The sequence below is a fragment of the Triturus cristatus genome, chromosome 4_2 (genome assembly GCF_964204655.1).
Source record: "Triturus cristatus chromosome 4_2, aTriCri1.1, whole genome shotgun sequence".
Lineage (NCBI taxonomy): Eukaryota > Metazoa > Chordata > Amphibia > Caudata > Salamandridae > Triturus > Triturus cristatus.
The window spans coordinates 131,455,390-131,472,560 of record NC_140586.1 but is presented as its reverse complement, the minus strand read 5'-3'; the positions used below and the strand labels follow the sequence as shown (position 1 = coordinate 131,472,560).

Genomic DNA, 17,171 nt, shown 5'->3' with positions numbered 1-17,171 from the left:
CTGGCCATTCTAAGCCTGGAATTCCTATGTTACTATGATGTTATGTTACGAGAGGAATGTTTGTGTTTAAAGTGGTTTGGTGGTTGGAGTTGTTGGGAGGAGTCTGTGGAGGACTCGTCTACCCTGTAGCCTGGACACTAAACTACTTCAATCAACTTCTAGCGTTTGCGTAATTACTACAATTTGTAACAAGGACAAATAAAAAGACACGAGGAGGTGGAAGCCTAGACATGGAAACAGATACTGGGATAATAAAATATGGTCTCTGGCAGAAATATCTGGATGCTAACAGTGAGGAGAAAACATGAACACAGGCGCAAGGAGACATGAACAATTGTAGGAAGGTGGATATCTGACTATGGTTACCCCCAACTTTTTGCCTAGTGTCTAGCTGGTTTTTCGACTTAGTTGGCCTGAGATCCTGCCATTCAGGATCTCAGCCTGGCTGTTCTCTCTTTAAAATGGACACCATGTACCATAGGTACATACCCAATTGGTTGGATCACCCTGTGAGCCCCTGTACCAGTGTACACTAGATACCTAGGGCATTGGTGTATCTAAGGCCTACCAGGGGCTGAAGCATGTATTGTGCCACCCCTGGCCTGGCCTAACAATTTGACACAACTGGCTGATCACTCAGCTGGGGTAGGTTGGTGTAACCACCTCTTACTTAGGTGTAGTATACCTATACCTAACCTTAAATGGGACACATATTAACCTATAAGTCACTCCTATGGCAGGCCTTAACAATCCTGAAGGCAGAGTGCTTGGTTTCATGTGAGATGGTGCTCTGGCATGAGCTGAGCCTGTCTGCAGTGGTCGGAACAACTTCCTTCTACCGTTTCCAGATATCGCCATACCATATACTCTTAAGTGCATTATGAACCTCGCGGTTAAATGCTATCTTTGGTTTGGCTTTATCAAAACGTGTCGAGTAAGGTGTCATACGAATTGGAATACTAACCCCTCGCCAGTTCTGGCGACGGGGTTAGCATTCCACCCTTCTAGAGGGACACGACATGTACAGATCCTGAAACCCGGGTAAAATCAGACATAGCCTCAGCTCCACAAAATGGACGCTGCCACCACCGACACAAGTCTGCCCTCCTGCTGCTGGGAGTCCTTCCAGCTTGGGAGACGTGGACAAAGGGTTTCCTGCCAGGGGAGGTGCGAGCACCACCCCAGACAGGATTTTGTGTATTGGTCAGGTAGGGCTTGAGTGGAATAAGACATGCCTGAGGCTCACAAGGAGCCTCGGTGCATATGCCAGTTCAAACCGGTCCTGGGGCACACCAGCCCCGGACTTGGGGCGAGCTGGACAAATGATTGGGGGTGTAACCACCACCTTCCTGGTCCCACCCTTAGGGAGGGACCTAGCAGGTAGTCCGGCCCCTAGAATCTGCTTAAAGGTAGGAGCTGTGTCCTAAGACTTCAGACATCCTGGAATCAACTTAACACTAAGAAGAAGACGGGAACTTCGACGTTCTGCTGCACAGAAGACTGAAGTAATTCTCCCCTATGGTCAGGGAGTGACCATCTTGCTAACGCAAGCACCAACCAGCGAATTGACATCTGCTTTGCCGCCGCCTCCCGCCTGAGCCCGAGCCCAGAGACCGACAAGAACTGGACCTCCAGACCTCTCACAGCCCGATCCAGAGTCCCTGCAAAGAAGGAACCCGTGGAGGCACCGAGACACGTGGAGCCAGCCATCTTGAAAGACACTCGACAAGCTGCAAGCGCGACAACAGAGGCTCCCTCCGAGTTGTGCTTTGGGTCCTGAGAAGCCCAACATCCGAGCAGCATCTGCACCAAAGGTGAGCCCTCCAGCATCTCCACGATCTGCGTGGGGCCCTTCTGCACTTTGCAACTCAACGCGCCTAACCGGACCCTGGCCCGTTGGCTAGTGGCCATCTTGGCGACCATCTTTGAAAAATACGACACTGGTCTGGTTGCTCCAGACTGGCCCCTGCTTCCCTCCAAAGGAGCAGCCCCTCTGACCTTGCTGGTCCGAGTAAACCGCTTTCTTCAATTCCTGCGACTCCTGCTTTTGCCAAGGCTTGTTTTCTTCTTTTGAGTCGCTGACACCGCCGACAGCGAGAGCCTGCGTGGGACAGCTCGTGAACCGACTCCTGGACGTTGTCAACCTTCAGGGACCACGTGGCTGCAGAGACAAGCTACACCTCTTCACCTGTTTGCACCCGACATCGCCTGGTACCTACCTGGTGCCACGCTGGTCACTGGCTAGTGACTGTGAACACTGTCCCCTCTGCTTACAGGTCTTCTACAACTCCGATCCACCCTTGGATCCACCGCATCTCTTCTGGACCGGCCGCCTGCAGCATCTTTGTCACCAGGCTCCATTGAACAGATAGACGAAACCCGACGCACTTCGAGACCTATGCACCCGCTTCCTGTGGGTGAGGTAAAGCTAGCACTCCGGTGCACAAGTGTAGAGTGACATCTCTAATGTTTAGATCTGAAGTCTTGATTTCGTAGTTCAACCAGAAGACCCTTTTAGCAGTAACTTTTGAACTTTTACGCACCCATTGAAAACCTATGGGAGCCCGCGTGTAACTTTCCTCACTGCACACACGACCCGTGGACCTCCTGATCACTAACTGAAGTTAGCTCCTTGTAGGCCCAGCGATTCTAGAGGCCCTAGGCCTTTTCCCTTTCCTGTTCGTGGTGCTTGTACCACTATTTTAGTATATGGTTCGAGCGGCCACCAGGGCCTATCCATATAAAGTGCAACTTCTGTATATTGTAATACTTTCTTGTTTAACGATTTGAGCTCCTGTGCTCATAAAGAGTCTAGGGGATACTTTGAGTAATAAATACATATATATTTTGAATATATATCTGTGTGGTGTCCTTTCATTGGTATAAAGGGGGGTTACATATGGTAAAACAGCCTGCTTAACACGCTTTAACGAGTTTAGCCTCAAAGACTGCTTAGCCTACGCTACCACTAGGGCAGCTAGTCCGAAAAGGTTGACTTACAACCACACCATAAGGGTTGCTTGGCATGGTACAAGGTGGTCACTTTAACTAGTGAACATCATATACCAGGCCAACTTCTCACAACAATGCACAGACAAATATAGCCTTGGGCAAGAGGCACAGCAACAGAAAGTCATGAGGTCATGAGGACATGTGAGATAATGTGAAAAAAGGGGACATAGTTGTACCCGGGACCGCAACAATGGGAAAGAGGAGTACATCGAGAAATTGTGCCAATAGAGGTGTTCATATGTGGGCACAGCCTCGAGAATACACATTAAGTGGCAAAGGAAGACCGAGAAACAAGGGCAGAGACACAACTGGACAGCGAGACACAGAAGCTGGAATACATCAGCCAGCAAAACAAAATAACCTGGACAGCCGTGAACACAAGTCATCTGCAGACCTTGCTTACTACAAACAGCACCTTGGAATACCTACACTGAATCATGAAATCACTTACCAATTTTACCCATGCTATAGGATTTTCCCATTCCCGCTGTCTGGTCTTTTGTTGACCACTTCTGGAAAAGTTGCTTAAACATGGCTGATTCTGCACCATCGTTTACAGTCTCCACATTGGTACTCCGTGGGTACGACTTCATATTTATAAATTCCTGCAGAAAGAGGAGCATCCTTTAATGCAATCCTGAGCACTTTACCTTAATGACAGAAACAGTGGCACATTTGTGTAGCATTTCGCTTTTATAGTATTTTTCTGATTTACGCAGGACTCAACGAAGATGCACGTAAATAGGTTGGGGCATTTGGCAAAAGTAACAGTAAGCGTGGAGAACTTGTCACCCCCACCCCGAATCCTGCCTACTAGGATTGCTACCCCAGACGAAAGGCGACAAGCATCTACACTGCTTTATTGACCTGGCTTTTGTCCTCTTTAGGTGCAACATGGCCATGGCTTGGAACTCCCCAGCGTCCCCGGAGACCGAGGAGAGCTTCATGTGCTGCTGACATGGACCAGAGCCGAGGCACATACTCTCAGACTACTCAGAATGAGGGGCAACTCTCGCACTGGGACGAATGCTGGGAAACCAACCTACTAGTGGTTGAAGACAAGTCCGACGGCCTGCCGCCCTGAGTGCGAGGCGCTACATTCACACTCATGACACAGGAATACATGACGATTGGATGACCATGCCAGCACTCCATCCACATTATAGCTTGTCGGCCTTCCTGCAGCCCAACACATACTCTGCTCTTGCCCACCCCCTGTACGCACGACTACCCGATCACACATCTCGCCTATAATAACCCACTGGCCTCTCTCTCGCCCTCCCTCCGTGGCATGCCTGGCAGGTACCAGAGCAGCAAACATGACATCCTTGAGCGGCATTACACACGCTCGCTAGCATGATATGCTAACCTCTGTTGCGTGCCCGAGACATGAGGGCACTGGCTCTGTATATCTGTCATCCGTGAATCATAGCGCACTCGAGACGTTGTACTTTGGCACTTTTCTTTTGTCATTTCTCACCCTCTCCTTGACTCCCCAGCTATTATTCCTATCCCAAGTTTGAAGGCTGCACATGTACCCTACACTCTCTTTTGTTTCTCTAATTATGGCTTTGACTGGTTTATGCTCAATACTTATTTTGAAACCACATTGTTCAAAACTATACTATGCAGAGAGCTGTCCTGATATTTGCTGTAATTTGCCAAACGTGCTATCAATAAACAGAATTGGGGAGAAAAAAAGAGTGGAGAACTTGTGTTACAACCAAACCACTTCTGTCATCAAACCAGCATGTTGGTCAGACCTAACAGTCTCTAGATATCCCAAATTACCTACACATAAGGACGCCTCTGATTACCTGGCACTCTTCCCCTATTATGTTCTTGTCTCAAATCTCATGTGAATTGAAAAACCGTTCGTGATTGGGTAATGTACTTCTGGGGGAATACATCTGTTGAATCGGATACTCACACTTATTGGTCTTCTTTTTGCTTACTTCCTGACATGGTTTTGCTGCTGTTTTCTGAGCCATATATGTCAACTATCCCACTGAGCCAGGTTTTGATCTTTCAGGTGGAAGCCATGTGTGCGACACTGACTTTTCTTTCAGCTTCTTTGCTTGTAATGACTTCCTGCGTGAGATGGAGTTCACAGTTATGGTACACCTAACTTGTGTCTGGTCAGCAACTCTTTAAAGTTCCGCTCACTGCCAATTTAGTAAGTCTCTTAGCGATCACAGAATTCATGAAATCCTTTAGACTATGATATTCGCTATTGTTTTAACTTTAAACTTGTATTTTAAAACTCTGACCTGTCAGCCTTTGTCTTGACACTTGTCGAACCAGGGAATATTGCAGCGAGGCCAGGTTGGGGTAGATTAAAGAGTAGTGTGCACATGTTCCTACCTGCAGCAGCACAGAGCTGCTAACTTGACTACGAGCATTATCTTTTCCCTCCCAGTATTGCTCTCTGTTGTTTCCAATTTATGACATTTTTTTGTTTTTCCAGAAGCCTCCTTGCAGCCAAATACCACAACTCATAACCTAAAAAAATGTTTGATAGACATACTGTGTCCTAAATATTGCTAAAGAAAATATCCCACATTGGAGTTAATAGAAGATCTGCACCCAACGGACGATATTATTGTAAACAATATATACAACACTATATATTGCATTAGTATATTTATCAGTATATTTTCGCTAACGATATTCTGACATGCAGCCCCTAGGCATAGCATGATGGTAGCACACAGCAGCAATGTGAACATTTCTAGTAAGGTGTGGTGAGCACTGTGGCTCTAGCTTTGTCTATCCAAAACGTTCTTGCCGGACACCACCAACCAAATTTCAATGATCTTGAATTCTTATAACTTTTTGGCTTTGATAGTCAGAGTGGGTAAGTAACCACCACTGAATGAACAAAGGTATTTTCTGTGGAAACTCTCTAAAACAAAGCTCTACCTGAAATTGAACATAACTTTAAGTTCATAAATGGCATTTGTTCAATTTTTTATATGTTTTAAAATGCATTAAAAGATTAATCTGCTCTTTTTAATACAAATTCTCCGTCTTAACTGTTCTTGCCCATCATTACCTTCTCATCGATTCCCTCGCTTGCAGCCAGACACGAATCCCACTTAGTACAATTGCATAAAAGGCTCTGCCCCCCACCACACCTCCTGTTTTTTGTGTCTCCTTACATCATTCCTTGTTGGCGATGATGGGACCTCGCTACCGTCGTAGTTTAGGAGTTTATATTTGAATAGGATATAGTGCAGGTCTTGGTGTGTTTTCGGTTGTTTGAATTATGGCTAGCAGCTCTCCAAATACGTACGAGCAGAACATATGAATACCCTAAATTATGGCTGGAGCAGCCCTTCAGTTGATTTAGCGAGGAGCGGCTCTTCAACGGCTTTAATCAGGCTTCGCTGCCGGGGTGAGGACTTCAGAGGAAGGATGCTGTAGTACCACGTTTGCTGCTTTCAGTTCATCAACACAAACCCAAGCAATGACCTAGTTACACTTTGGAACTTATTCCTCCCACTAAACCAGGCTTAATTCAAGTTACGCCTGGACCAGTTTGCAGTGAACACATATATAAACTCTATCTGCTGGAATTTATGATTGTTATGATTTTAAGCTAGTTTGGAATCTTCTAAATGAAAGATGTAGATACCCGGCTCCAAATTTTTCAATTAGCAAACACCATGAAATTGACTGAATTCCTGACTCAGTGATATAAAGGCAGAGTTGTAAGATACTCTGATGTGGAGACGAGTTGTTGGTTCCCTTGTAATCATTTTGTTTGTTGTAGTACAGTTTTACACAGAAATATACAAAAATATATTTTGCCACGTTGCTTCACTGGATCTTGTTCCTAACAAAATTGTTTTAGGTAAGCATCGTCCCCACAAACCTCACGTGGGTTTTAATCCTTTAATGAGCAGTCAACTACTGGGAGTTTTTTTGACTAAGGATCAGGGAAAATGAACAGCATAAAAATATGGAGCACTTTTACAGAAATAATTTTCATCTGTTTGTGGAAACCTGATTTTGCATCTTGCAAATGATTTCTCATAGAATGTTCCATAATATTTGTATTAGCACACAGAACACACAGCCGTCATTGTCCACTTTAATAAACCTGCCCCCAGAGACGCTAATCATTTTACTGAAAGGAGCCAGATTAATTATTGTGCACAGTCCTAGCAGACTAAAGAGTAGGTCCTTGTCAGTAGTCTGGATTTGGTACAAAACAAAACACATTCACCTAGCCTTGCTTGAGGACATGAAGCAGAGATGGCTTTTCCTGTATAATAAGTTAATATTTATGAAAATTGTAAAGGGGTGTGAAATTGCGATCCACATTGCCCTTAAAGAGTACCGTACAATATTCCACTCCCACCCTCTGCGGTGGTCTTGACAAGATCACTCAATATTCCACTAACCGCTACTCTTTCCTACTAGATCATGTTAACTCCTCACACCAGACATCTCCATATCTGTCTGAACAAGAGTTTGTCCCGCTGAAGTAAACCTTCTCCACTACACACCCGTTAAGTAGACGTCATGTCTTTCTACTTTACCACTCCCATTATTCTACTGACCAACAGATTCTCCTACCCCACATCACCCATCCTTCCGTTCATACCTCTCACTCACAAGATGTCAAACAGTCCCCACTCCACTCCACTACCTCCACTACACTACATTGCCTTCACAGCAACACAGTGTCTTCACTACAGCACACCGCCCTCAAGTAAACCATACATTTTCCTATGTCAGGATCTCCAGAGAGGACTGGCAAATGGCATAGTGCTTAAGCTCTTAAGTGTTTCCCTTTTGTGTATGAACCCAATCAAATGAAAAACTGTAGATAGTAACTATTAAAGGTTAGAAAGAGTTGCAGCAGTAAACAATACACACTGAGCTATCCTCTAAGAACACACTTAAACCCTGAGGTTGGTTTTAATGGGCTGTGAAAAACGATGTCTCACTCACCAATGCTTTCGACATGGCAGTTTGCTTCTCTGTTTTTGTTGCGCCTTTGCCTTTCCAGACGTAGATTTTGGTCCCACCCTGGTCCAGTATATAGCAGTCCTGAAAAATCATTAACAGTGAGTTGCCATGTTTGAATAGCTGGATTTCAGAAAACAAGTTCGAGCTGTAAATTAGATTTGTGAGAGAGTCTCAATATACCCAGTTTAAAGGGGCTTTGCTGTGTTTAGAATATCTCTGGATTCTCAACAATACATTAAAATGATCTTTACAAACTCTTGAATCTTAACCTTCTGTGACTGTGTTCGTTGTTCGAAACCTGAGCCGGTCAAATGTTCACAGATTTCATCACACACTAAATAAAGTTTAAAAAACCTACATCCTGTGGTGACATTCTTGACCTTTAAACGGTATTATCATTAATTGGCTGGCTGGCACAGAGGAGAACGCATTCAGAAGGTTTAATCTACCTACTGCCATTCTTACTATCTCATTAGGATGTGAAACATGATGGATCACAGTATAAAACATGATCACATGGGACGTTTTGGTAACTGCATTCAAATGAATAAGTAGACACCCCCCTACAAACTTCCAAAATCCATCTGCTACCACTCGCCACCCACTCCACCCCACAGCCAATTCCGTTCACACGTGCAACAGTGACTCCCAGGCCCAACTCGATCTCTACCACCTCCAGAAGGAGATACTTTTTCCTCCTGGCAAACTTCCATTGGAGCACCCGAAGACGACAACGAATGGGGGTGGGGTGCCCATATACAAAAGGGCCCCTTAACAACTCCTAAAAACCATCGTACTCAGGCAATGACTCCTCTTCCCCCACTGACTTTATTAAACTATTGAACCTTTAATAGGACATTGTGCAATGGTAAGCAAAAATAGAAGTACATCCCCATCACAGTGGGGAATAACTTACATTTTAACTACTTTTTAAGGTAAGGTTAGCGTAATTAAAATGCATTAACCTGCTTGTAGGCTAAGAAGGACACAAAGTAGTAACTGTGGCTCATACAAGCACGGCGTATTTTAACTTCTAGAGATGGGAGGTTGTGTGGGCGGCGGTAGAAAGGGCGGAGGGGTGTTGGTCATGTGTTTTATACTGTAAAGATTTTAAGTAATCATACGGTTAATAAATTACTTACAAACTCTCATTGGAGCACCCTTCTTTCCAAGCTGAAAGACATCACTTTGCTTCAAGATTGAAAAGCTTGCCTCAAAGATTGTATAAGGCTACTGATTCAGTCGAAAAAAATACTGATCTCTGAGCATCCACGCTGTAATGACTGATTTATTCATTGAAATCAAGTTCGCTCAAAGACATCTTGGTTCGTAAAAAGCGTCTTTACCAGGGAAAGACTTTAGCAAAAGAGGACAGTTTTCCGTTTCTTACAAAAATCCCCAGTTCATTTATTCTGTGCGCTCTCTCTCTCTCTCTCTCTCTCTCATATTTTTACCACATGACTGGTTCTTTTAACACAACCTATATTTACCCGTGTATTCCCTGCTATACAGACGATGTAACTCATTTCATTTGGGAATGACGATGCAAAGTCTCACTTGTATTTCAATATCACAAATGAGATGTTGCTAATGGTAAGAAGCCGTGCATGGAGCGTTCTCATTCACGTAAAGCTGCAACATGTCATTGCAAGGTACCCACAAGTGACTTGAGGTATCTCGAAAGTCTGAGGGGTATTCAGAACCATTGAAGCAATCGTTGAGCATGAGTAGGCAATCTCCGTAATGGAATAATTGGCATGCTTCATCTCTGGAAGATGCTATCCCTCAGCCTATTATAAGATGCATCAAGGCACTGTAAGGCATTTTTTTTTTTTACTTAATGGAAGTAATTCTGGCATTTATTAGTTGGTGCAATCTCTCTGGAAGGTAATTCTCCCCCATTTGGAATTGTTCAACTCCTAAGTGAGAGATGTTCTGCTTCTTTTTTTGTTGTTGCAGATTTATATTGCAACTCGACCCGAAGGGATTGGAGCGCTTTACTTCGCACCTTTTACGTTACACAAGGACACATTCATTTTTTTGGTAGGCACAGGGAGATTAAGTGATTTGCTCAGAATTACAGGATGTGGAGTCGACCCCGAGGCTCGAACCTTGGTTTCCCAGCTTTAAAGTCGGCTGTCTAGCCATGAGACCACATCCTCTCCCCTCTTTGGCAGGTATTCATCTTTGTTTCAACCAAAAGACCTTGGCAGTTTGGCTGGACTGTTCCTATTGGAGCAGGACTAAGTATGATTTGCATATGGCTAGTCTTTGGAGTGGTACACTAGGCAAAAATGGCCTAAGCAATGGATATGTGCAAACTTGGGCCCTGTGCTCAACGTGCCATAGCGCTAAAGCCTTACCTCACTGATGAGGCCCCAGTTGGCCAAAACTGATTTGGGGTTTCTTGTGGAGGGGATCTGGCATTATAGTTCCAGTTGCACTGTTCCTCTTGGAGCAGGATCAAGTCTGATTAGCACAAGGTTGCAGTAGCGGCTGGTGGACTTGGAAAGTGGTGAGGTGAAAGAAAATGAAGGCCGGTGGTGGGATCTTTATTTTCAGTGCAGCCCTCAGTTGGGAACATGTGTCCAGACTGAGGAAAGCAGCACATGTCCTCCCCGCACCCACTAGGCACATGTCCTCCCCACACCCACTAAATACACACAGAGGCCTGCCATCGGCAGGTCCTAAACTGCGCATACACTTAGAAGTCCGATGTGTGGCACTGCATATCACAGCATTATTAGTGTCTCTAGACTGTACCTATTGTATGTTGGTTTCTTTGATTTTCCCTAACGCCCCCGGTTTTCCTCAGCGCCCCCAGTTTTCCCCAGCACCCCTGGTTCTGAGTTCTACGTAGCAGCTTATGCACTGCACGTGACCCACGTGCACTACACAAACACTAACATTACACAATCAGTGCGTAAAATTGAAATAAAGAGGAGCTTATACTCCCTATCTGTTTGCCACTGAGAAGTGCTGCATGCCCCCTTTCAAATTAAAGAGGTGCAGGTACTCAGTACATGTCCAATTCAAGCACTGAGCACGATGAAACATGGAACCTGCGTCCAAACCCAATGCCACCACCTCAAACAACACATGTGTATCACCACCACAATACCAAAGATACAGCACCAACCCCGCTAGTCGCACTCGCAAGCAAATCAGGGAACACTTGTGCAGCCTCACCTGATTGGTTTTCACATTTTTACGGTTTCAAAATTGTTGAGCCAAGGATAGGTTAATTTTTTATCAGCACAGGAGATCAAAAGATTTGCCCAGAATCACAAGATGCCAAGCCGACGCCGAGACTGGCACCCAGCTCTCTAGCTTTAAAGTCGGCAGCTCTGGTCGTTGGGCCACAGCCTCTCAGCTAAGGAAGTGTATAGTGCATGGAACGGCCCGTTGAAAGTACCCAGCAGCTTCACATGAAAAAGCCGGCTGTGTGGAACTCACTGAGGGTGCCTGCGGCACATGGTTGGTGTCCGGTTGGCGAACCAAACAGGGCATCGTGTGGTAGTCAGCACAACACCCGCACCAAAGAATTCTGGAAATCGATCCTTCAAGACTCGTGCATCATGCCCACGATATATAATGATCTCCAAGGCCTGAGAATGATACAATCCGCCATAAATTGAATTTATAGAGACACGGGGGCATTCGTTACTCCTGCAATCATGCACACACCACCTCATTGAACCCACCAGGAGTTCCCTTTGTTAAATCTTGCTCAGGTTACAGTTAAACCAACTGAAAGCAAGCCAAAGTGCGTGATATTAGGAAAACAGTCCCCTGCTGTATGTTAGATGTGTGCTCCTGAAAGGCTTGCCGTGTTCTTGCAGGGCCCAAACCAAGACTGGAGGTAGGCCAAAAGCAGTAAAGCTGGACCCGTTATAAGAATTAACAAAAAATTTGCTAGTACTGCAACTATTATAAACCTCAAAACAAGTCCACAAGTACCTATTAAACTCTATGCCTTGTCCTGACGTTTGTTTGGCATTTAATCATCTGGACTTTTTATAACAAGAAGTCACTTCCCCTTCTAGGGATTGATTATGAGGATCTAGTTCGTGTTTTTACAAAAGCATCGAGCTTTTTGCTTCATGTGAAGTTCAATAACACTAATAAAGTTTCATTAGTTTCCTCCATGTTAGACCAGGTTCCGCGTCCTGACTCTAAAACGAGAAGTCCGCTCTTTGTTTCACTCAATATGATACATAAACCTCGTCATCACTTGTCTCTACACGTGACAAGAAACAGCGTCCACAAGCGGTTACAGACTTTCACGTAACTTGACCAGGTAAGCCTTGTTCTTACCCTTACAGTTTTGTTGCATCTGATTAGAAACAGAGGACTAACCTACAGGCTTGACGACGTTGTGCTGTTTGTGCTAATAGGAATCACGCATTATTTTTCATTAAATTGCCTAGCTTGCAATACGTTCGATACGCGTGGCGTAGTTTAGTTACAGAGGATTAACCCACAGGTTTGACGACGTTCACTGTCGATACTGATAGGAGTTACACTTTGTTTTCCACGAAATTACCTAGCTTGCAACTAGTTCCATACGCACGGCGTTTCTTGACATCGCCTTGTTTTGACAATATCGCGCAATTCAATTTGAACTTACCCGCCACATAAACCGGGTTCTAATATATTTACAGGTAAAAAAGATTTCTCCATTCCACGGATTGAAACGTGACCATAAAACAGTGTAATTCATCACTTCCTGGAAAGTTTGAATTCTGGCACTTACCGGACTAGTGCAACATGGAGCTACTGTAGGACATTTCCATATGTCCTCCGCACGTCAACAAGGTACTTAATTTCAAACCACTAACCAACTAAGATTTCTCCCCGGAGAGCAGGTACCTATACTGAAAACATTGTTTACACTCTTTTACAGTTGACGAATGATTACATTGTGAACACCACATCCATATAGCACAGACGCGCTACAACTAGGATAATCCATGTAAGTTCATGACGAATGACTGTGAGCATGTTACACTGAGCATCACTGTTCTAACACTTTTAGGGTTGTCGCAATTTACATCCCCGTTTGGTTTAGCTCCTTGTTTTTTCTTTCCAGAGTCTTTTTGAATAAGATCGGCTGATCTTCTTCTCTTCACTTGACAGAGGTAATGAAGTTAGTTTTTAAGGTTTGCTGGTGTGCAGAGTAATGGTTGGTCGTCCCCTTGTCACTTAAAAAAGTTTTTTGTTATTCACAGGTCCTGATGAGAGACCCCGAAACTAAGGGGTTTCGAAACGCGTAGACCTTTTGGTGTGACCACAAGAATCTGAATTTGGGAAAAGAAACAATTTTGAGAGATTTAACTTACCAAAACAAATTTCTCTCTGTGGTCTTTGAAAAGTATATTCAGTTGTCTATGTCTTTTTTGAGAGTTTGATTGAGTTGTATGAATGACTAGTGGTACCAGTGTGTTTGGAGTTAAGAATGGTTCGGTGTCTCGAATGTTTGGAATGAGTTTTTGAATGGTGTGTAATATATTGTCCAAAATATGTCTCATTGATGTGAAGTGTAACCTTTTTTTGAATTTTGCAATACGGAAGGTGTATGAACTATTTTTGATATAAATAAATTTGATGGATTAAGTCGACGAAAAGAAAGGTCTCACACGCATTTTGTTGTCTCCCAAAATGTGTTCTTACAGGGGGCATCTCGCTCAGGTTACAGGGAAAGCAATCGAAAAGCAAGTCAAAGTGAGGCAACATTAGGAAAACGTTCTCCTGCTGTACATTTGATTGATGTTCCTACAGAGCTTGTCGGTGGCCATCTGGTTCTCTTCAGATGCATTGCTGTTTTAAGCAATGGCGGTTTTACTCCTGAAGCTGCTCTGCTGTCAGGTCGAGGTCAGAAACTTCCGGTTAACGCCAACTTGGACATAACCAATCCTGGCACTTCTCGCATGATAAGAGAAGTGTCAGGATTGGACGGAGCAGGCTGACACAGCGCTCCTTTTGAGACTTGGGGCATGTGCAATCCCCTGGCTGCTTAACACAGCAGCTGGATAGGTGCAGCTAGAAGTGTGCATGTCGGGTTGGCCCTCGCAAGATAGCCAGCAAATCCGACATGTGCTCTCGCACTTTATGGTGTCATCCCTGCTATGTCAATCAATCAGAGAATCACCCCGCACTTCCCTCACATTCGCCGGCAGCACAAACAGCATAATAAAATGGTAATGAGGCCATTTTATTAGTTACTTTGATTTACTGCTGTGCGCCGCTCTTAGTAGGTGGGGCACAGCTCCTTTGCCCTAATGGAGGAACCGCCACTGCGTACAAGTCTCCCAGAGTATTGGTGATCCACAACTCTCTGTCCAAACCATGTACATGCTTTGCTTCCCCTACACCCACCCTCACCCTGCTGGCATCATTGAAGTCCTCAGTCATAACACAGACCATACATTTGCTCAGGAAATGTTCACGAGTACCCATGCTCCAGACAAAGGCCACCATATACAAATCAGTACTGGCCCTGCTCCACATGGGAAGAATCCTTCTTGAACTGCCAGACAATGCCCTCTTTAGAAGGAACCATAAGCAACCCAGACCAATTTAAGTATTAGGCACAATTATCCAGTGGGGAACTTTAATAACTGCAAGTGATACTCACATCATGGTTCAGCATATCCTGGACCAGAGGCCGAGTTGCCACCTCCGTCACCTGCATTTGTCCTCCAGCATCGCATACGCTGGAAAGAGAAAGCAAAAGAAAATATTACAGACAGTACTTTGTGATTTTAGATTCCTATGTCTTCTGTGACCTTTCATGTATGTTTTTCCCCAGCACAGGTGGACAAGAAATCACTTTCGCGACACGAAGCATGACTAAGTAAATAAGTTGGGCTCTTTAACAGCTCATGTTTAACAAGCTGCATATAATTCCATTGAATATAATTTCACAACACTTAGTGTTTTCCTGGACCAACACAACATCAATATACGGGTCTTTAAATAGCATACAGAATGACGCAAGACTTCTGTAGGGGTAAGACCGCCAGGTCTTGTTGAGACTATTGGCTAAGATCTTGATGTCATCCAAAAAGAAGACTTTATTAGATACAGTAAAGCCAGACTTTGTGCTTGTTGGAGCACTGTACTAAACATCCCTGACTGAAATAACTGAAAATCTCCGGCACTCAATGGCATTTATGGTTGAGGAGCGGTGTGGTAGTTGAGGAGTATAGAGTGTGAGTGCAGCATACTCACTGGTAGAGCATGACGTTGGCTTTCTGCTGCTGGTCTGCCACCTCGTCAGGAGTTGGGGGATTTAGCTTATGTGTCCGCTCACCAAGCACATTCATCAGAAACTTCATTAGCTCTGGGTAAGCTTGCTCTTTATCTCCTTCCACCACCGCAATTTCCGCACGTCCTCCTCGTTCTCTGTCACGGATGTCTTTGGCAAGAAGCATCGCCTACAAGAGAATCCACATTTTGTAAAATAAAAAATTTTTTTAATTGAACGCTGTGGCAAATATGGGTTTCTAAGAAATTTTGGAAATTGGTTATTTGGATACCTATGTACAGTGTGCCCTTCTATGAAAGTGCATTGTGGAGCACGTAAAAACATTGTTAGTAAAGTGATGCAAAAAAGATCTTTTTGCACCTGGAAAGATCCAAAAGTATCTATTGCGTACCTCTTTAAGTAATATATCAGTTTTTTTTATCAGAAAGTACCTACTGATAAATGTTGTACACAATTTATGTGCATTCTATTTTACACATGCAATCACAAAGGGCAGAGGGCACTTAATTGTTTCTTGGCACTTCAGGAAATGTAATGTGGATGTTAAGGACAATCATCTCATGCACCCCTTTAAAACAGATTTTTAGAGCATCTAGAAATAATGTGCTATAGATATATCAAAGATGTAAGTGGGGCATAGAGCAGCAGGCAATGGCCAGGCTGTAACAGATTTGCGAGAGTCGAGTGAAGTTATGCAAACAATTAAAAATAGAGCACTAGATTTAAAATGGTATTTGGTTTTTTTTCTGGTAGTTATAGTGCAGATTAAAAGTTTTTTTTATCAGATCTTGTTTTCCAAGAACTGCACTGAGAGCACTGGTTACAAAGATATAGGTGCAAATCGATGTTACTTTTATGTTCATTAAGGCGAACCCTAATTTTCCGTTCGGTTTTACCCACGTATGGTAAACCACATGGGCATTTAAACTATTTCAACATTGAATTAGTGATCCTTTTGAAGGGCCCTTCAAAATGATCACTAATTCAATTACGTGTCAATGCTACCTGTGATTCAAGCTTTTTAGTATATTTGTTGAAATGCCCATGTGGTTTACCATACATGGGTAAAACCGAACTGAAAATTAAGGTTCGCCTTAATGAACATAAAAGTAACATCCGTACTAGAAATCCCAAATCTGTGGTAGCAGCACATTTTTTGGAAGCTAGACATAATATCAACCAATTGAGGTACACGGTTCTAGAACTCATCATTCAAAAAGATGGAAGAGACAATCGTAAATTTTTACTCCAACGAGAATTATTCTGGATTAATTTACTGGATTCCGTGCACCCCAAGGGGTTAAATGAACGCCTTGAATTTAGTTGCTATTTATAACATGGTGAAACTTTCATAGACTGTTATTTTCTCAGCTTTCTGTGGTCATTTCGTGTTTATTATTGTTTTTTTTTTTTACATGTTTTTCAATCACAGCAGGATTCAGCTCAGATTATTCAGTAGATGCACGCCTGCGTACTGTGAGGTTGCATTTCTATTTACTCATGTAATATTGCTGTTGATGCTTTGTTCAAAACTAGCTTGTAAACGCACGTTTCTATAGCAACAAGTAACAGTGTAAGTGGATACACGCATGCGCGTTTCTCATCATCCTTGCTGTTCTATATTTTATACAAAATTTGAGAACGGTTGTACTCCTGTTTTTAAGATTAGTAGCACTTTAAACAAGGTTTCACTTCAGTGGCACCGACCACGTCTAATCACTTCGTTATTAATATTATTTGTTTCGTTTTTGACATATACGCGACCAGGCACAAACTGGGTTTATTTCCAGTTTAAAGTACATAACTTCCGGGTCGCGAGATACCATTTTTTTTAATGCATGTCGATGGATTCACGGTAACAGGTACGCTCTTCCAAGCACTTTCATTTACATGTTTTTTCGTTCACTAC

General features: G+C 43.7%; 1 protein-coding gene and 1 long non-coding RNA gene across 3 annotated transcripts in view; one reads left to right on the top strand and one right to left on the bottom strand.

Moving 5' to 3' along the window:
• The window catches only part of LOC146833159 (uncharacterized), a 111,349-nt gene extending 97,734 nt beyond the window's left edge, over positions 1 to 13,615 (top strand). The window contains exons 2-5 of the long non-coding RNA XR_014960532.1: positions 12,657 to 12,810; positions 12,899 to 12,967; positions 13,085 to 13,133; positions 13,224 to 13,615. This is a non-coding gene — a long non-coding RNA (uncharacterized LOC146833159). The remainder of the gene's footprint in view (positions 1 to 12,656; positions 12,811 to 12,898; positions 12,968 to 13,084; positions 13,134 to 13,223) is intronic.
• Positions 1 to 17,171, bottom strand: part of AVIL (advillin) — a 289,261-nt gene that overhangs the window by 122,652 nt on the left and 149,438 nt on the right. For both annotated transcript variants that reach the window (XM_085600802.1, XM_085600801.1), the window contains exons 7-10: positions 15,226 to 15,431; positions 14,630 to 14,708; positions 7,975 to 8,073; positions 3,464 to 3,617 (exon numbers count right to left, since the gene is read on the bottom strand). In XM_085600802.1, coding sequence (XP_085456928.1) covers positions 3,464 to 3,617; positions 7,975 to 8,073; positions 14,630 to 14,708; positions 15,226 to 15,431 — 538 coding nt within the window. The remainder of the gene's footprint in view (positions 1 to 3,463; positions 3,618 to 7,974; positions 8,074 to 14,629; positions 14,709 to 15,225; positions 15,432 to 17,171) is intronic.